At 40.0% G+C, this 20,121-nt stretch overlaps 2 protein-coding genes and 1 pseudogene across 2 annotated transcripts in view; 1 reads left to right on the top strand and 2 right to left on the bottom strand.

Moving 5' to 3' along the window:
* The window catches only part of LOC102415868 (zinc finger protein 665-like), a 323,254-nt gene that overhangs the window by 270,025 nt on the left and 33,108 nt on the right, over positions 1-20,121 (top strand). The window lies entirely within an intron of this gene.
* Positions 557-1,338, bottom strand: LOC102393397 (proteasome 20S subunit beta 6). Its single transcript, XM_044931611.2, is given in 2 exon segments — positions 557-1,293; positions 1,295-1,338. Coding segments are annotated over 2 exon segments (711 nt in total). The 3' UTR covers positions 557-626.
* Positions 5,165-5,554, bottom strand: LOC112580366 (annotated as a pseudogene).

Genomic DNA, 20,121 nt, shown 5'->3' with positions numbered 1-20,121 from the left:
GAGAAGGAAATGGCAACCCACTCTGGTACTCTTGCCTAGAAAATTCCATGGATGTAGCCTGGTGGGCTACAGTCCATGGAGTTGCAAAGAGTCAGACATGACTGAGCGACTTCCCCACTTCCCCTTAGACTTACCAAATACTTCATGATTTAAATTGCAGTGAATATGGCAAAGCTTCATGTTATTGTTCACTTATCACTAGATGGCAGAATATTTATCTTGATGAGAAAGCACATAGATATAAAGTGTGTGGCAAGGCTTTTACCTAAAGATCATAAGTTGGGGAACATACTGGAGCAACACCTCCCAAATGCAATGAGTGTGGGAAAACTTTTATGTTGAGTTCAGGCATTAGGAGTTGAGCCATCTGATCATGAGAGTGTTCAGTTTCTGACCATGAAGCCTAGCCATGATGAAAGCTCGGTTTATGAGTATTGCGATGGACTGGGTACGGATCCCAGGTGCCAAGTCATAGTGATGGGAACTTCTAATCATGCTGAGGATTTTGACTGAGCTATAAGGAAAAGAATGCCTATGAGATTTTTTTTTTTTTCTCACTGATGAACTGTTTATTGAATTTTGAATGGGGTATGTATGGGGTATCTCATATCTTGGGATCTCAGGATTCAGAGAGGTGGTAAAGTGGCAATGGTGAATTTGGGAATCTGGTCTTCCAGAAGTACCTGCCGCTCTACCCCTGGCTCTGCAATGGCTGCCAGGCGGATCACCCCTCCACTAGAGCCGTCCCACTCCATTGCCAAAGTGAGAGCATTGGCAGTGAACTGCAGGCATTCTTCCTTGGTCATGCCTTCCCGGTAGGTAGCATCCACATAGCCATAGATATAGGAGCTCCCAGAGCCCCCAGTGGCAAAGGGCTGTCATACCATCATACCCTTCATGGGCACCGAGTACACCTGTCCTCCTTCTTGGGGGTCCCAGCCGGCAATGATGATTCCTGCCATCAGGTCTTCTCGGTATCGGTAACACATCTCCTTAAAGAGGCTGGCCGCTGTGTGCACCAGCGGAGGCTCATTCAGCTCAATGCTGTGGAAACCAAGCTAATAAGTGACTGCATCAGCTACTGCTTGGGTATCAGCTGCTGAGCCTGAGCGGCAGCAGAAAATACGGTCGTGAATAGGGGTCAGCTTGTCAGTCACTCAATTGGCAATGTACGACCCAGTGGTTGTTCTGGAGTCAGCTCCTAGAACCATGCCCCCATCAAATTGCATGGCCATGATAGCGGTCCCTGTGGAAACTTCCCGGTTCTCCCAGTCGGGGGCAATAGCCTCAGGCTGGTGTCGGCCTGATCCCCTGAGCTGCTACTAAGGTGGCTGCCATCTTCCTCCTCCCTATGAGATTTTGTATCAAACAGCCTGCTCTGAAACAAACCTAAGTGTGGGAGCTGGCTACTAGAAGTGCATCTAAGAAGATATTGCTAAGATTGATATATTTTGACATGAGTTTTTGAAAATAATGTGTAATCTGCCATTTTTGAATGTTCTGAAAATGTTGATTAGATCCCATGATTTGATGGGGATATGGAGTTCATCCATAAATCCCAAATCTTCAGAAGACTGTATTTTTCAGACTTTGTTACCCACATTTGAGAGAACGTTGTTGTTGTTCAGTTGCACAGTCATGTCAGACTCTTTACAACCCCATGGACTGCAGCAGGCCAGGCTTCCCTGTCCTTCACCATCTTCCAGAGCTTGCTCAAACTCATGTCCATTGAGTTGATGATGCCATTCAACTATCTCATTCTCTGTCGTCCCCTTCTTCTTCCACTTTCAATCTTTCCCAGCATCAGGGTCTCTTCTAATGGGTCAGCTCTTCACATCAGGTGACCAAAGTATTGGAGCTTCAGCTTCATCATCAACCCTTCCAGTGAATATTAAGGATTGATCTCCTTTAGGATTGACTGGTTTGATCTCTTTGCAGTCCAAGGGACTCTCAAGAGTCTTCTCCGGCACTACAGTTCAAAAGCATCAGTTCTTTACCACTCAGCCTTCTTTATGGTCCAGCTCTCATATCCAAACATGACTACTGGAAAAACCATAGCTTTACTATACAGACCTTTGTGGGCAAAGTAGTGTCTCTCCTTTTTAATATGCTGTCTAGATTTGTCATAGCTTTAGAAAATTAAGACCTAAAATATATTACAACTTGCAAATAGAAAGTGAAAAATTCTAATTATGTTCATACTGAACATATAATCAACTTGAAATTACATTATGGATATTATTTAGTTTAGTGTAATTTCCTAAACAAGTTTTTGGGAAAGATACTTATTAGTCAGGCTTCCCTGGTGGCTCAGACAGTAAAGAATTCGCTGCAAGGCACAAGACCTGGGTTCGATCCCTGGGTTAGGAAGATCCCCTGGAGGAGGGCATGGGAACCCACTCAAGATTTCTTGCCTGGGGAGTCCCACGGACAGAGGAGCCTGGCAGGCTATGGTCCATGTGGTCGCAAAGAATCCGACACAGCTGAGTGACTAAGCACTTCCTCCAAAGTAGAGAATAGAGTATTTTAAAGAATAATGCACTTCTCATCAAAAGAAAAAAAAATGTTTTTTTTCCTCCTATTTTGCTTTCTCTTTTTAGGTTATCTACATGGTGACTGCAGCCATGAAATTAAAAGACGCTTACTCCTTGGAAGGAAAGTTATGACCAACCTAGATAGCATATTCAAAAGCAGAGACCATCACTTTGCCAACAAAGGTTCGTCTAGTCAAGGCTATGGTTTTTCCTGTGGTCATGTATGGATGTGAGAGTTGGCCTGTGAAGAAGGCTGAGCGCCGAAGAATTGATGCTTTTGAACTGTGGTGTTGGAGAAGACTCTTGAGAGTCCCTTGGACTGCAAGGAGATCCAGCCAGTCCATTCTGAAGGAGATCAGCCCTGGGATTTCTTTGGAAGGAATGATGCTAAAGCTGAAACTCCAGTACTTTGGCCATGCGAAGAGTTGACTCATTGGAAAAGACTGTGATGCTGGGAGGGATTGGGGGCAGGAGGAAAAGGGGTTGACAGAGGATGAGATGGCTGGATGGCATCACTGACTTGATGGACGTGAGTCTGAGTGAACTCCGGGAGTTGGTGATGGACAGGGAGGCCTGGCATGCTGTGATTCATGGGGTCACAATGAGTCAGACACGACTGAGGGACTGAAGTGAACTGAACTGAAAGAACTGAAAGAACGCTGGTTATCTCCTCTCGGCCGCCCCACTGACCTCGGACGCGGGGTAGCTCCTTTAGGCCGTTCCTGTGCCATGTCGCAGTCTGGTACTTTCAACCGCTGCCCCTGACCTCGGACGTGGGGTAACTCCTCTTGGCCGCCACCCTTCAGGTATGGGGTCCTCCCAACTTCTGCTCCTGACCTTGGACGCGGGGTGGCTCCTCTCCGCTGTGCTTTAGCGCGCCCGTCGCAGCCGCCTGCGCTTTAGCGCGCCCGTTTCTGCGTCCTAGAGGACTAAAAATAGATTTCAGATTTAAGATCTTTTCTCTTTTTTACTGTAAGCATTTAACGGTTCAGACTTTCCTTTTAGTACAGTCTTCTCTGTGTGTTACAAATTTTGTAATGTTGTCTTTTTGTTTTCATCCATGTATTTAAAAATTTCCCTGTGATTTTTTTCTTAGACCCATTTGTGGTGTAAGAGTGAGTTGTTTAATGTCCACATTTGAGGAATTTTCTTTTCTTCTTGTGTTTATTTCGTTGTTGTTAGGGAAGATACTTTTCTGGTATCAGTCTCTTAAAATGGTTAATTTTGACCTAACATGTGGTGTCTCATAGAGAATGCTTTATGTGTCCTTGAGATGCATGTGTTTTATGCTTTTGTTGGGTCGTGTGATCTGTACATGCCTGTTCAATGTTTGCTTCATTTTTCTGAGATATTTAATGTTAGATGTATATATATTTTTACTTGTTCCAGCTTTTTGGTAAATTGACCATTTTATCATTATACAATATTTATCTCATTGCACTTTTTTTTTTCTTCAGTTTATTTTGTCTGATATAACAGTCTCCCCTGCTCTCTTTAGGATGGACTGTCTTTTTCCATCCTTTCACTTTTCACCTTTCCATGTCCTTAGGTTTGTGAGTACTACCCGTTTCAACTCTGTGACATACTGTGTGTCTCTTGCCCTGTGTTTTTCCTCCTGTTCCTTCTTCTAGTGGCCCCTGCTCATGTGCATCGTATGGTGGTGAAAGACAGACATCCTGTACAGCTCCTTTCATGCCACTGTAATTTCAGAAGGAATGTATTGAATGTTTCCTTCCTATCATGATGTTTCTTGAGATAGTCTTGCTTAATAACTATATTTTTTTCCATATTCTTTTTTGCTATGTTTTTTAATTCTCCAAGAAGTTTTTTTTTACTTTGCTATTGTGATAATATTTTTTTGTCATAATCTAATGACTCTTGTAATTTCAAATCACTGTTTTATTAATGGGAAAAAAAAGCAAAGAAAGTCTTTGGCTTCTGTTAATGCCTTGCTATGTAAATTTAAATGGATAAAATTGTATTTGTATTTTTGTATATGGTAATTTTATTATGAATTGAGTTCAAGTATTCTTCTTCTTCTTTTTTTTTTTTTAATGTTTTTACCAGTTTTCTTTTAGTAGCCTAGTATAGAATCCTGTTGACAAACTCAGCTGAGTACAAAGGATACATTTTTATCATCTGAAAGATGCTGAAATACATGTGAATAAAAGGATGATATAAAATTGTCCAAAAAATCTTCTAAAAGATGAATCCTGTCATTTCAGTTAATTTTTTTTATAGATAAGCATGCATGCATGTGCAATAGAAGACATCATGATTTAAAAACTACATATCACCTTTTTTTTCAGTTGAAATTATGTTATCAGTATAATCTGTGGCCTTGAAAATTTCTAAACAATCCTATTAGTGTTTTAAGTAGTAAATTACTAACATTTGTGTTACTGTATCCACATCTATAATGACCTTTCATGCCATTCCACATTGTTCACCTTGGACATTTTTTTATCATAGTAATACAATATTTGTTTGTTTTCCTTCTGTCAAACCCTGAGCCCACCACTTTCCCCAGGCTGCCTGGGGAGTTACAGGAAAGGGAACATACAGGGCAGACACAGGAGAAAGAACTATGGGAGGTGGAAACAGCTCCTTCACATCGTGAAGAAGATGAGCTAGACCACCATCAGGCAAAAGAGCCCCATGGCCTTTGGGAGGTCCAAGCCCATGGCGTAGAAAAGCTACTGTTTTGGGGAAGGGTTCCTAGCATAACAGTGATGAAGCTCCCGAACACAGTCCCACTTCCAGCCCTGGAGCCAGCCACCCCTGCTGTGGCAGCTCCAGGGAACTTGGCTGCTGTGTCAAAGTCCTTTGAAGTGGCACTGGTCTGGAAGCTGTGGCTAGGAATACATGAGATGGTCTGGGGATCTGGGGCTGCCAAGCTGCTGTGGCTCTCATCGGTCAGTGTCTCCAGTCCTTCACCACTGCAGACAGTGATGACTCAACAGGGGGGAGGTTCTCCCGATCAGGGAGAGGGTAGAGACGAATTTGGCACAGGCGTCCATTTTCAGGGGATGAAGGCCTGAGGCCCAAGAGCTGCTCTCCCTGCAGAGAAGACAGAGGGGCAGGGAGGAGGCTCACCTTGGACTTCTTTCAAGTTTTCTTTAGGAGCCCTCTGTCAAAGGACTTTTAATGTTCTCTGTATTACTTAACTGTTAGATGCTTAAGCTTCAGTTGCTGAGCCCAAGCCTCTGAGTTCAGGTGCTTCATGTAACATTTCTTACCTTCTTGATCTGAGTCGAGTTTCTCAGAGTGTCTGTGACATAGGTTTTCTTCTGTAAGGTGGGAACAGATCGTTCTTTTTTTTTTTTTTTTTAATTTTATTTTATTTTTAAATTTTACATAATTGTATTAGTTTTGCCAAATATCAAAATGAGTCTGCCACAGGTATACATGTGTTCCCCATCCTGAACCCTCCTCCCTCCTCCCTCCCCATACCATCCCTCTGACAGATCGTTCTTTAATGAGCTATTTTATTAATGACAGATTTTTGCCTGTAAAGTATTTATTTAATGTTTAGAGTAATACTACAGTAATTTAGAGCAACAGGAAGCCTTCAGACACTTCTGGTCCTTGCTGCTGTTATCAACGTCATAACTGAAGCTTTTGATCTTTCCATTAAAAGTGCCGTGGACTGCGTCATCTCTGTAGACACCACTCATGCTGTACCTCATCTAGATAATGAATTGCACTCACTGGGTAGAACATAATATCTGACACTTCTGTATAGCCAAAACAGTGTTGAGTTTTATTTTTATATATTTCATGGATTTTGAACAGTGATGAAAAATCCATATTAATTGGAGGATCTCATAAGGTCTTATGAAAAAGCATAAGAAATTAAAAATAGAGATGCATAATTTCTCCAGATACCCCTGCATGGATCTGTTAGAACACATACTTCAAGTCAATCCTTACCCCTTACCACTCTTCTCTTTTGCATGAAAATGAGAACTTCTCATGGCTCTTTTGGTGACATGTGGTTTCATTTCAGGAACGACTGACCTCTGAGGATGTGGCCATCGAATTCACTCAGGAGGAGTGAGAATTCCTGGACCCTGCTCAGAGGGCGTTGTACAGGGACGTGATGCTGGAGACCTACAAGAACCTGCTGTCTGTGGGTGAGGATGACTTCCTTCCAGAGCTGCCCTTGGGTATCTGCATTTTCCCTGTGTGCCCCTTGGGAGGCCCTGATGTCTTTCATTTGAGAGTTCTGTGACTGGGGCATGACACAGCTTCACAAGGTTAAAATGACCCTGTTCAGATGCTGTGTCTATTTCATGTCATATCTGAGGTTATCCCAGAGCTTAATTATGTACAAAGCTCATTGGCAAATGTTAAAAAAAAATACTGAAAAACCCGATTTCCTATTTTCTGTCTTTTGACTTTTGGCTCAGTGTTTTAAGAAATCCACAGCACTTTAGATTTCTTTCTTCTGATAATGCTGAATATCTATTTGTTTATTTTTGCTTGCTTGTTTACTTTTTTTTTGGCTGCACCATTCTGCATGTGCGATCTTAGTTCCCTGACTAAGGATCAAACCTGCACCCTCTGCATTGGAAATGCAGTCTTAACCATTGGATCACCAGGGGAGTCCCAGAATTTCTGTTTCTGATCTGACTAGTATCTCCACATTGAAGCATGAGAAAAAGCTCTGGACAGTGGGGAATGATGTATAAGTAGCCAAAAATACAATGCATAAAGAAAAACGAGTTTCTCAAAAGGGGTGTTTTTTTCTGTTTAGGATTGGGACAAGCTGGTGTGTTGGATCCTCTGTGGTGGTTACTTAGGAAAATGTAAGGAGAGTGGGTAGAGAGATCATCTTTTTGATCTTAGATCCTACGAGGGGAGCATATGTGAATCTTGCAGGCTCTTAGCTTGCCATCTGTAGGTCGAGTGCATGGTCCCATCTCAAGATCCTGTAATGTCTGACCTTCATGTTGTATTATTTTTACTCTTGTGCTGCTCTACCCAGTCTGGGAATGTCAACTGTTCCTGATGTTACATTCTCCTTACTTTGTATGTTTTACCTCTTAAATTTCTTTGAAATATATTCCTGAGGGTCTGAAATTTTATCTGGTTTCCTTGCTGTGATAATCCACCTATGTTTAATTGGCAGCCTCTGCTGAGTCTCTGTGGAGTGGATTTACTAGGTAACAGAAAACTGTGATGGAGACATTATTCCTAATGTTATTTTCTTGCTCTGTACAAAGTCACCACTTGAAGCTATCCAGTAGAGTGGTCAGTATGTTCTAGGATTATGAGAGAGAAAGTATCACGAGAGCCTGATACATCTTTCTGGGTTATTTTCTGGCTTTGGAGACTCTGTCAAGGGCACCATGACAGTGTTGTTCATGTGTATCAAGGACCATATATTTTAGCCTCTGTAAATGGTATGGGAATTTATCCCAGGACAACTTTGTCCAAGTTCACATTCTTATATCTATGAGGCTATTGGCTGCACTGTTGTTCTGTGCATTGTAGGTATTTTTTTATTTTATCATTGAGTTCAAATTTCTGTGTTACTCTTAAGTGTTTCTGTTTTGTATTTGCAATGCGTTGGATGGTTGATTGGGGAATGGTCCCTATGGTGGAACTGGTGATCAGTCCCTCTTAAAATTCTTTATATATTCTTTGTACACATTTACTATCAGATGTATGATTTCCACATATTTTCTCTTACTGTTGATTGTCTTTTCAAACTCGCTGCACTTTAATGCACAGTACTTTATGATTTTGATATAGTTCAGTTTATTAATATCTGGTTTTATTTTGTGGCCTGTGCTTTTGGTGTTATATCTGGTAAATCATTTGTGGGTCCAATTTCCAGAAACAGTTCCTGCACGTTTACTTCTAGGAGTTTTACACATTTGGGACTTAGGTTTAGGTCTTTGAACCATTTTGAGTTCATTTTTGTCTGTACTGTAAGATAATGTTCCAAGTAAATTCTTTTGCTGGTGGGTATTCAGTTTTGTCAACATGTCTTGTTTCATAGACTGCTTCCCCCATTTAGTAGTTTTTACACCTTTGTGAAACATCTTTTGAACATCTGCACAAGAGGTGTTTTGTTTTTGTTTTAACCATTCTTTTAAGGTATGCTGGTGCTGCTGCTGAGTCGCGTCACTCGTGTCTGACTCTGTGACCCCACAGACAGCAGCCCACCAGGCTCCTCTGTCCCTGGGATTCTCCAGGAAAAAACACTGGCGTGGGTTGCCATTTCCTTCTCCAGTGCATGCATGCATGCACGCCAAGTCGCTTCAGCCATGTCCTACTCTGTGCGACCCCATAGACGGCAGTCCACCAGGCTCCTCTGTCTTGGTATTCTCCAGGCAAGAATACTGGAGTGGGTTGCCATTTCCTTCACCACTTTTTAAGTATAGTTAATTTTCAATGTTGTGTTTCAGGTATACAGCAGTTTACAAGATACTCAATATAGTTTCCTGAGCTATAGTAGGTTCTTGTTGTTTATCTATTTTGTATATATATTAGTTTGTATATATTCAGACTCCTAATTTATCGCTCTCTTTCCTGCCCCAGCCACCATCCTGTACTATCCCCTTTGGTAACTATAAGTTTGTTTTTTATGCTGGTGAGTTTATTTTGTGAATACGTTCATTTGTATCATTTATTTCAGTTCAACATATAATATCCTATGATATTTGTCTTTCTCTGTCTGATTTCACTTAGAATAATCCCTAAGTGTGTCTATATTGCTGGAAAAGGCATTACTTCATTGTGTTCTATGCTGTGGAGGTGGCAATCCACTTCAGTGTTCTTGCCTGGAGAATTTCATGGACAGGGGAGTCTGGCAGGCTGCAGGCCATGGGGTCTTAAAGAGTTGGACACGGCTGAGCTACTTCCACTTCACAATATTCCCTTGTATATATGTACCACATATTCTTTATCCCTTTGTTTGTCAGTGAACATTTAGGTTGCCGCCATGTTTTGCCTGGTATAAATAGTGCTGCTAACAACATTGGGGTACGTGTATCATTTTGAGTTAGTTTTCATTCTTTCTGGATATATGCCCACGATTGGAATTGCTGGTTTGTGTGATAGCTGTATTTTTAGTTCTTTATGGAACCTCCATGCTATTCTCCAAAGTGGCAGTACCAATTTATGTTCCTTCCAACAGTGTAGGAGGGTTCTCTTTTCTTCACACCCTCCCAAGCATTTATTGTTTGTAGACTTTTTGATGATGGTCATTCTGACCAGTGTGAGGTGATACATTTTTGTGGTTTTGATTTGCATTTCTCTCATAAGTAAAGAGGTCAAACATCTTTTCAGGTGACTGTTGGCCATCTGTTTGTCTCCTTTGGAGAAATATCTGTTTTGATCTTCTGCCCATTTTTTATTGGGTTGTTTGTTTTGATATTAAGCTGTATGAACTGTATATTTTGTATATTTTATATACAATATTGTATATTTTGGAAATAAATCCCTTATAGGTAGCATCATTTGCATATATAGTCTCCTAGTCCAAAAGTTGAATTTCTGTTCGTTTTTTGGTTTCCTTTACTTTGCAAAAAGGTTTTAAATTTAATTAGGTCTCATTTGTTTGATTTTGCTTTTATTACCATCACTCTAAAAGATAGATTCAAAAAAATTTTGCTGACATTCATGTCAGTGTTTTGCATTTGTTTTCCACTATGAATTTTATAGTATCTGGTCTTGCATTTAGATGTTTAACAGATTTTGAGTTTATTTTTGTATGTGGTGTTAGAGAATGTTGTAACTTCATTCTTTTTCATGTAACTATCCATTTATCCCAGCATCACTTATTAAAGAGACTTCTTCATTCTATATTCTTTCCTCCTTTGTTATAGAATAATTGACTATAAGTAAATTGGTTTATTTCTGGGTCTTCTATCCTGTTCTGCTGATCTGTGTTTCTGTTTTGTGCCATCATCATACCACTTCCCTGGTGGCTCAGACAATAAAGCCATCTGCCTACAATGTAGGAGACCCAGGTTCAATCCCTGGGTCAGGAAGATCTCCTGGAGAAGGAAATGGCAACCCACTTCAGTATTCTTGCTTGGAAAATCCCATGGACAGGGGAGCCTGGTAGTCTACAGTTCGTGGGGTCACAAAGAGTTGGACACAATTGAGCGACTTTATTTTCACTTTGTTGACTGTCAGTTTGTAAGTATAGTCTGAACTCAAGGAACATGATTCCTCCAGCTCTGTTCTTCTTTCTCAAGATCATTTTAGACATCAGAGTCTTGTATTTTGCTACAAATTAAGTTTTTCTTTGTTTTATGAAATATGTCATTGTTAATTTCATAAGGGTTGCATTGAACATGTAGATTGCCTTGGAATAGTATGGTCATTTTGACAGTGTTACTTCTTTCAATCCAAGAACATGGTATGTGTTTCCATCTGTTTGTGTCATCTTTGGTATCAGTCATAAGCATCTTATAGTTTTATGAGTACAGTTCTTTTGACTTTTTAGGTAGATTTATTCCTTAGAATTTTATTCTTTTCTATGAGATGGTAAATGCGATTGTTTCATTAATTTCTCTTTCTGATATATCGTTATTAGTGTATAGAAATGCAGCAATTTTCTATATATTTTGTATCCAGCAAGTTACTCTCTTCATTGATGAGGTTTAGTAGTCATCTGGTGGCATCTTGGGGATTTTCTGTCTGTAGCATCATGTGGCAGTTTTACTTCTTTATTTATTTTTTTTTAACTTGAATTCCTTTCCTTTTTCTTTTCTGATTGTTGTGGCTAGGACTTCCAAAAATATGTTCAATAAAAGTGGCAATAGTGAACATTCTTGTCTTATTCATGTTGTTAAGGGGAATGCTTTCAGTTTTTCCCTGTTGAGTATGCTGTTAGCTGTGTGTTGGACATATACCGTCTTAATTATGTTGAGGTAGGGTCCATCTGTGCTGACATTCTGAAGGGTTTTTATCATAAATGGCACTTGAATTTTGTCAGAACCTTTTCTGCATCTATTGATGATCATATGGTTTTCAGTCTTCAACTGTTAATGTGGTATATCATAGTGATTAACTTGTGGATATTGAGAAATCTTGCATCCCTGCAATAAATCCCACTTGATCATGGTATGATCCTTTTATGTCCTTTTATGTATTAGTTTCTGTTTGAATCTGCTCTTTTGAACTCAGGGAAGGTCTAGGTAGAATAAAGCCTTTTTCTACAAAAAAGAGTTGGAAGCCTCAGAAAGGCTTTTGTAACTGGGAAGGTCGTCCAGAGTCAGTTTCAATCCCTCCTTTTCTTTGATACTCCTCGATCTTGACATGAACATGTGTGGAAGAAGAAATGAAGTAAATGTCCAATCAGATCAGATCAGATCAGATCATTCGCTCAGTCGTGTCCGACTCTTTTCGACCCCATGAATCGCAGCACGCCAGGCCTCCCTGTCCAACACCAACTCCCGGAGTTCACTGAGACTCATGTCCATCAAGTCAGTGATGCCATCCAGCTATCTCATCCTCTGTTGTCCCCTTCTCCTCTTGCCCCCAATCACTCCCAGCATCAGAAGTGGCCAAAGTACTGTATTTTCAGCATTAGCATCATTCCTTCCAAAGAAATCCCACAGCTGATCTCCTTCAGAATAGACTGGTTGGATCTCCTTGCCGTCCAAGGGACTCTCAAGAGTCTTCTCCAACACCACAGTTCAAAAGCATCAATTCTTCGGTGCTCAGCCTTCTTCACAGTCCAACTCTCACATCCATACATGACCACAGGAAAAACCATAGCCTTGACTAGATGAACCTTTGTTGGCACTGGTCATAACAAACACCCTCTTCCAACAACACAAGAGAAGACTCTACACATGGACATCACCAGATGGTCAACATCAAAATCAGATTGATTATATTCTTTGCAGCCAAAGATGGAGAAGCTCTATACAGTCAGCAAAAACAAGACCAGGAGCTGACTGTGGCTCAGACCATGAACTCCTTATTGCCAAATTCAGACTCAAATGGAAGAAAGTAGGGAAAACCACTAGACCATTCAGGTATGACCAAAATCAAATCACTTATGATTATACAGTGAAAGTGAGAAATAGATTTAAGGGCCTAGATCTGATAGATAGAGTACCTGATGAACTATGGAATGAGGTTCGTGACATTGTACAGGAGACAGGGATCAAGACCATCCCCATGGAAAAGAAATGCAAAAAAAGCAAAATGGCTGTCTGGGGAGGCCTTACAAATAGCTGTGAAAAGAAGAGAAGTGAAAAGCAAAGGAGAAAAGGAAAGATGTAAACATCTGAATGCAGAGTTCCAAAGAATAGCAAGAAGAGATAAGAAAGCCTTCTTCAGTGATCAATGCAAAGAAATAGAGGAAAACAACAGAATGGGAAAGACTAGAGGTCTCGTCAAGAAAATCAGAGATACCAAAGGAACATTTCATGCAAAGATGGGCTTGATAAAGGACAGAGATGGTATGGACCTAACAGAAGCAGAAGATATTAAGAAAAGATGACAAGAATACACAGAAGAACTGTACAAAAAAGATCTTCATGACCCAGATAATCACGATGTTGTGATCACTGATCTAGAGCCAGACATCCTGGAATGTGAAGTCAAGTGGGCCTTAGAAACACTTAGAACCACTACGAACAAAGCTAGTGGAGGTGATAGGATTCCAGTTCAGCTATTCCAAATCCTGAAAAGTCCAATAGACAGATTAATCGTATGTGTCAGAGGAACCTAGGTTTAGATAGCCTTTTCCTGGATTTTACTTCTGATTTCTGCTAGTAGGATTCTTACACAATATCCTGGAATATTGTGTATGTTCTTCTCGAATATAAGCATTCCATTGTAACTTACAAAATTCACAGTTGGATACATTACATTGTAAATAGTATAACAGGTATTATCCTGCTTTTTCCATATATCACAGTCACTTTTAAAATCTCTCTTGTTTCTGTCCCATACCCATAGTATAATGCCCATAAACTTGCTGAACCAGTTCTTTTCTTTTAAGGTCAGTATATTAGTTTGTGCTCTCAGTTATTTTCACAAAGACATGCAGTCACAAGCTGATATCTGACATAAACCTGTGTACCCTATGCTCCACGCAGGCCCTTTCTTAGTCCTGACCATTCCTCACATAGTACGTTGATATGGATGGAAACATTGTTCTTACCTGTCACATCCCTCCCCCTTCTACATACTCTCACTGTAAAGATAATATCTGGTCATTTATTGAACAAGTTTTTCAGGACATGACCTAAATCACTCTGTGCATCCATGATAACTCACAACCCATTTTGAGATGGGATGGTTGAATAATAGTTAAACAGACTACTTCTGTCTTGTATCTTCTTTGATATTTTCTTTCTAAGTTCCTTGTATTGTTTTAAATATTTTCTAATTTTTTCTAATCTATTCATTCAGTGGGTGGTCATGTTTACAAATAAGTTTTCTCAGTCTGTAGGTTCAGATTCATATCCTGGTTCTCTTACAACTTTGTGTGCCAATTGTGTGTGTCTCCTGCTCCGATTAGAGAAAAACATGTTAATTTACCTGAAGCCCGTTAAAGCAAATTAGTGCTGTCAGTTGGCTTACAATAGTACATGCTTTATAGTAAATACTCAAAATGTATTTTTGTTTTAAAAAGGTAATATCTATATTCTGTCATGTTCTTTATGATACGACTTTATCTACATTATATCTTTTTAAAATTTTATTTATTTTTTAATTGAAGGATAATGGCTTTACAGAATTTTGTTTTCTGTCAAACCTCAACTACATTATATCTTGTATGCTTTTCACTTGCAACATTTTTCAGCAATATTGTGTCTGACCCTAGTCAATAAATACAGAAAGCACTCACTTTTTATTTATTATATTTTGGTGCCATTAAACCAGGTAATTAAGAATAGTGCATGGCTAGAGATTAGCCTTCCTTGGTGGCTCAGTGGTAAAGAATTCACCTGCTAATGCAGAAGATGCAGGTTTGATCCTTGAGTCAGGAAGATCCCGTGGAGAAGGAAATGGCAACCCACTCCACTATTCTTGCCTGGGAAATCCCATGGACAGAGGAGTCCGGTGGGCTACAGTCCACAGGGTTGCAAAGAGTCAAACATGACTGAGCGACTGAAGAGCAACAACATAGGTAGGGATTGCCTTGTTTATTGGCTGTTAGAAAAATGGTGACTATTTTACATCTTAATTTATGTGTCATTTACAGATGATGGTCTTTTAGCGTGTATTCTGCAATACAGCTGAAACATACTACTTGTTAGCATTGTAAATGCCTTTTCTTTATGGGTACATAGTTCTATAGCAGATTTAGAAAACTATGTTGTTTCCAAAAAATTGTTTTTGTCATATTCTTCATTTTCTCATTTGTTTTCAATTGTAAACAACCAATTATGACTAGTTAATTATTAATTGGGTAATCTTGGTTTTGGATTATTTACTGTTACAATATATAATATATTGTTTAGAATTTATTTATGTATAGTAAGTATGCAGAATACAGTGACAGTGTAATATTTTTCTTTTCAATTTGAGACAACTGTTGATTGATACATTCCTAAGGGTTCTGGTAGAAAAATACTCTGTTTTTGAGAGTTGGCATAAGATTGTCCAATGTGAGTGTTTGGCATATGGTTTTTAAAACTACGCTACCTTAACGGTGAATTTATATTATGCTTTCTTAAGTTAAGAATTCTATTCCTTTAGTGTTTCTAAAAACTTAAGGTCATCATTGTGGTGTTTCATAACTTGGTGCATTACTCTTGGTGTAATATATATTCAACATGAAACATTTATTTTTGAATTATTGTGAGCGGGATACCTATGATTCTTTTTATCTTGTAGATATCTCTCCTACACATGTGATCAAGCATTTACAACCCGAAGCAAACAGTGATAAACTAGAAACATTCCAAACATTGATGCTGGGAAGACCTGAAAGCTGTGAAATGAAACATTTTCATCTTTGGGAAAGTCAGGAAAATATGCGTGACTTTGAGTGTCAGGGGAGAGATGACAAAAGAAATTACAAAGGAACACCTGTAAGCCTTAATGGAAATGTGCCTGATGGAAGAGATTCGCATCATAGAAAGGATGCAGGAATCAAGCCCTTTGGAAACAGACTTGGATTTATCTTTCAGGATAAACTGCAGATATTTCAAACTGGTGGGATAATTTCTGAATATAGTGAAGCTAAGAGGTCTGTCAACAACAGTTTCTCATTTTCACCACTTCAAAGAATTCCTCCTTGTGTCCAAACCAGTGTTTCTAATATATATGGGAATGGTTTTATGAATGCTTCAGTAATAACACAAGAACTCAAAGCACACAAGGAAAAACCTTACAAATGTGATGAGTGTGGCAAGGCCTTTCGTGGAAAGTCAATCCTTTTAAGTCATCAGATAGTTCATACTGGAGAGAAACCTTACAAATGTGATGAGTGTGGCAAGGCCTTTACTGACAGCTCACACCTCAGGAGACATAAGAAAATTCATACAGGAAGGAAATTATTTAAATGTGATATATGTGACAAAGTCTTCAGCCGAAATTAGCACCTTGCTGGTCATCAGAGGGTTCATTCTGGAGAGAAACCTTACAAACGTGATGAGTGTGGCAAGGCCTTTACTCACAGCTCACACCTCAGGAGACATAAGAAAATTCATACAGGACAGAAATTATTTAAATGTGATATATGTGACAAAGTCTTTAGCTGAATTGAACACCTTGCTGGTCATCAGAGGGTTCATACTGGAGAGAAACCTTACATATGTGATGAGTGTGGCAAGCACTTTACTCGGGCTTCACAGTTCATAAGTCAACAGAGGGTTCATTCTGGAGAGAAACCTTACACATGTGATGAGTGTGGCAAGGCCTTTCATGAAAAGTCAATCCTTTTAAGGCATCAGACAGTTCATACTGGAGAGAAACCTTACAAATGTGCTGAGTGTGGCAAGGCCTTTCGTGTAAAGTCAACTCTTTGAAGTAATCAGACAATTCATACTGGTGAGAAACCTTACAAATATGATGAGTGTGGCAAGGCCTTTTCTGACAGTTCAAGCCACAGGAGACATCAGAAAATTCGTACAGGAAAGAAATTGTTTAAATGTGATATATGTGACAAAGTCTTCAGCCGAAATGAACACCTTGCTGGTCATCAGAGGGTTCATACTGGAGAGCAGCCTTACAAATGTGATGAGTGTGGCAAGGCCTTTCATGAAAAGTCAATCCTTTTAAGGCATCAGACAGTTCATACTGGAGAGGAACCTTACAAATGTGATGAGTGTGGCAAGGCCTTTCGTGTAAAGTCACCCCTTTTAACTCATCAGACAGTTCATACTGGAGAGAAACCTTACAAATGTGATGAGTGTGGCAAGGCCTTTCATGTAAAGTCAACACTTTTAATGCACCAGGCAGTTCATACTGGTGAGAAACCTTATAAATGTGATGAGTGTGGAAAAGTCCTCAGGCAAAAACCACATCTTCAACTTCACTGGAGAATTCATACTGGAGAGAGACCTTTCAGATGTAATGAGTGTGGCAAATTCTTCAGTCAAAATTCACACCTTAAAAGACATCGGAGAATACATATAGAGAAATCTTTCAAATATTTTGAGTGTGGAAAATCCTTTACTCAGGTCTCAGCACTCACTAAACATCAGAAAATCTATACATGAGAGAAACTTATGTGAATGTGGTATATGGTTGCTGCTGCTGCTGCTAAGTTGCTTCAGTCGTGTCCGACTCTGTGTGACCCCAGAGACGGCAGCCCACCAGGCTTCCCCATCCCTGGGATTCTCCAGGCAAGAACACTGGAGTGGATTGCCATTTCCTTCTCCAATGCATGAAAGTGAAAAGTGAAAGTGAAGTCGCTCAGTCGTGTCCAACTCTAGTGACCCCACGGACTGCAGCCTACCAGGCTACTCCGTCCGTGGGATTTTCCAGGCAAGAGTACTGGAGTGGGGTGCCATTGCCTTCTCCAGTGGTATATGGTAGAAGTCTTCAAAATTCAAAGTTCAAAATTCATACCCTACTGTTGATCAGAGAATTCATACTACTGAGAAACCATATAAATATCATGAGTGTGGCAACATCTTAGGCTTCATGAGAAAATTCATACTGGATAGAAGCCAGATATATATATTTAGTGTCAGACTTTATTTTTCTGGGCTCCAAAATCACTACAGATGGTGACTGCAGCCATGAAATTAAAAGACGCTTACTCCTTGGAAGGAAAGTTATGACCAACCTAGATAGCATATTCAAAAGCAGAGACATTACTTCGCCAACAAAGGTTCGTTTAATCAAGGCTATGGTTTTTCCTGTGGTCATGTATGGATGTGAGAGTTGGACTGTGAAGAAGGCTGAGCGCTGAAGAATTGATGCTTTTGAACTGTGGTGTTGGAGAAGACTCTTGCGAGTCCCTTGGACTGCAAGGAGATCCAACCAGTCCGTTCTGAAGGAGATCGGCCCTGGGATTTCTTTGGAAGAAATGATGCTAAAGCTGAAACTCCAGTACTTTGGCCACCTGATGCGAAGAGTTGACTCATTGGAAAAGACTCTGATGCTGGGAGGGATTGGGGGCAGGAGGAGAAGGGGATGACAGAGGATGAGATGGTTGGATGGCATCACTGACTCGATGGACGTGAGTCTGAGTGAACTCCGGGAGTTGGTGACGGACAGGGAGGCCTGGCGTGCTGCGATTCATGGGGTTGCAAAGAGTCGTACACGACTGAGCGACTGAACTGATGTGATCTGATCTGATTAGTCAGGTCTTTAGAACATGAATTCGTTCTAGAAAGATTCCTCATCAATTTCACAAGTGTTAAAAAACAAACAAACAAAAAAACCCCCTATCCTCACAGCTCACATCTCACCAGTAGTATCAGAGCATTTATCCTGGAGAAAACACACAGCAATGTAATGTGTGGCAAGGATCTTACCCAAAAGTCACAAGATAGGAACAAAGTGGAGCCATACTTCCCAGACTCAGTGGTTGTGGCAAATCCTTTACCTTTTTCACTATATGTATTCTCTGATGACTTTAGTTCAGGTACTCAACAACTGCAGTAAGTCCATATTTGAAGAGAAGCTATAGAGATCTTTTCTTGTAAAAGAAACCCGAATTCTAACTCAGCAAAGATGATTCTTTGGGACAGTAGTCCACCATCTTTTTAGTCTCCTGGCTTTCTGAATAAAGTCACTATTCCTTGCCCAACAAGTTGTCTCTCAGTTTATTGGCGTGTTGTGTGGTGAGCTCTAAGAGCTTGGCTTTGGTAATACATTGATCAAACGCATTTGCTACATGCGTTTCATGATGGTCTATGGGAAGGAATCAGTGAGATGAAGGGGCCGACTTCATTAGATAAAATTCATTCACATCCGTGTTTCCTGGAAAAACACATAGCCTGAATTATGAAATTCAATAGTGTGTGTGAATTAGCAACAGGGAGGGTGGAAAATAATGTAAAACTAGGACATGACTCATCATAGTCAGTAGGATCAGGAAGCCCTTCCATACATAGTCCAGCCTGTTATAAAACATAATGTTCTACCAACTGACCTTGAACAGAGTAGGCAAGATGTTGAAAGGACTGGGCTTTTCGTAGGAGGAGAGGGACAGTTACCAGGGACTGATGGTGTGCTAGGAACAATGCCTAGGAAAAGGGTCATGTTCTCCATTGAATAGAAATAACTGTTGTATGTATGATTAAAGAAGAGTTACTCTTATTTGTGGAAATTGAAGACAGAGCTGTCACGGTCTTTGTAGACTGGGACCTAGGGACTGGAGTCAACGAGAAGAAGGACGCAGGGGACCCAAGTCTCAAGTGAAACAAGGGTGCTTTATTTGCAGAAACACATGTTTATATATCTTCATACAAGGCAGCTTTAGATAGTAAAAAAAATTGAGGAAAAACAAAGCCAAGCAAATAACAGTCTTGAAAGGGCCAGAAAGCATTCCATATCCTGAGGAAGGGAGGCATAACTGAATAGATTACCTTTAAGTAAAAGGTCACTGAAGGGAGTCACTGAAAGGAATCCAAGTAGATGCTGTTTCTCATGATCTCAGTCCTGAGAACTGCATGCAGTTTTGCTCGTTCCTGTTTTCCAGGAACTGGTAAGGAATAGAGTCCTTGAGAAATGGCACACAAAAGAAAATATCAGGTTGGATCCTTTTAAGTTGAATGTTCCCTGACAGTTCCCCCTTTTTTATTTTTTCATAATTGGGGATGACTGTAGATATTTTTGTGGAAAAGGCCCTGACCAAGTGGGTTTGTTTAATTTGAACAATTTTAGTTGAAAGGCATTGGTATATTACAAATATAATCACCAGGATATTTATCAGTGCTATAGTTCCAGATCCAATACTATGTGTAATGCCTTGAAACCATCTTCGAGCGTCTAGCCCAGATAATTGATCAGCTAGCTGTTCAGCTAAGGTTTCAAAATAGTTGGAAGAGGGTAGACTCATAGAGAAGGTTTCAAGGATTTCCTTTTGCAACAACTGTACATTTAAGGAAGCATTATTATGCATATCTTGCAAATGAAATTTGATTTTTTCCCAATTGTAAGCACTATGGTTGAACCGAAGAGGAGTGATACAAAATTG

Source organism: Bubalus bubalis, chromosome 18 (genome assembly GCF_019923935.1).
Source record: "Bubalus bubalis isolate 160015118507 breed Murrah chromosome 18, NDDB_SH_1, whole genome shotgun sequence".
Lineage (NCBI taxonomy): Eukaryota > Metazoa > Chordata > Mammalia > Artiodactyla > Bovidae > Bubalus > Bubalus bubalis.
The sequence above is the reverse complement of the archived record's forward strand: the minus strand, read 5'-3'. Positions and strand labels throughout refer to the sequence as shown.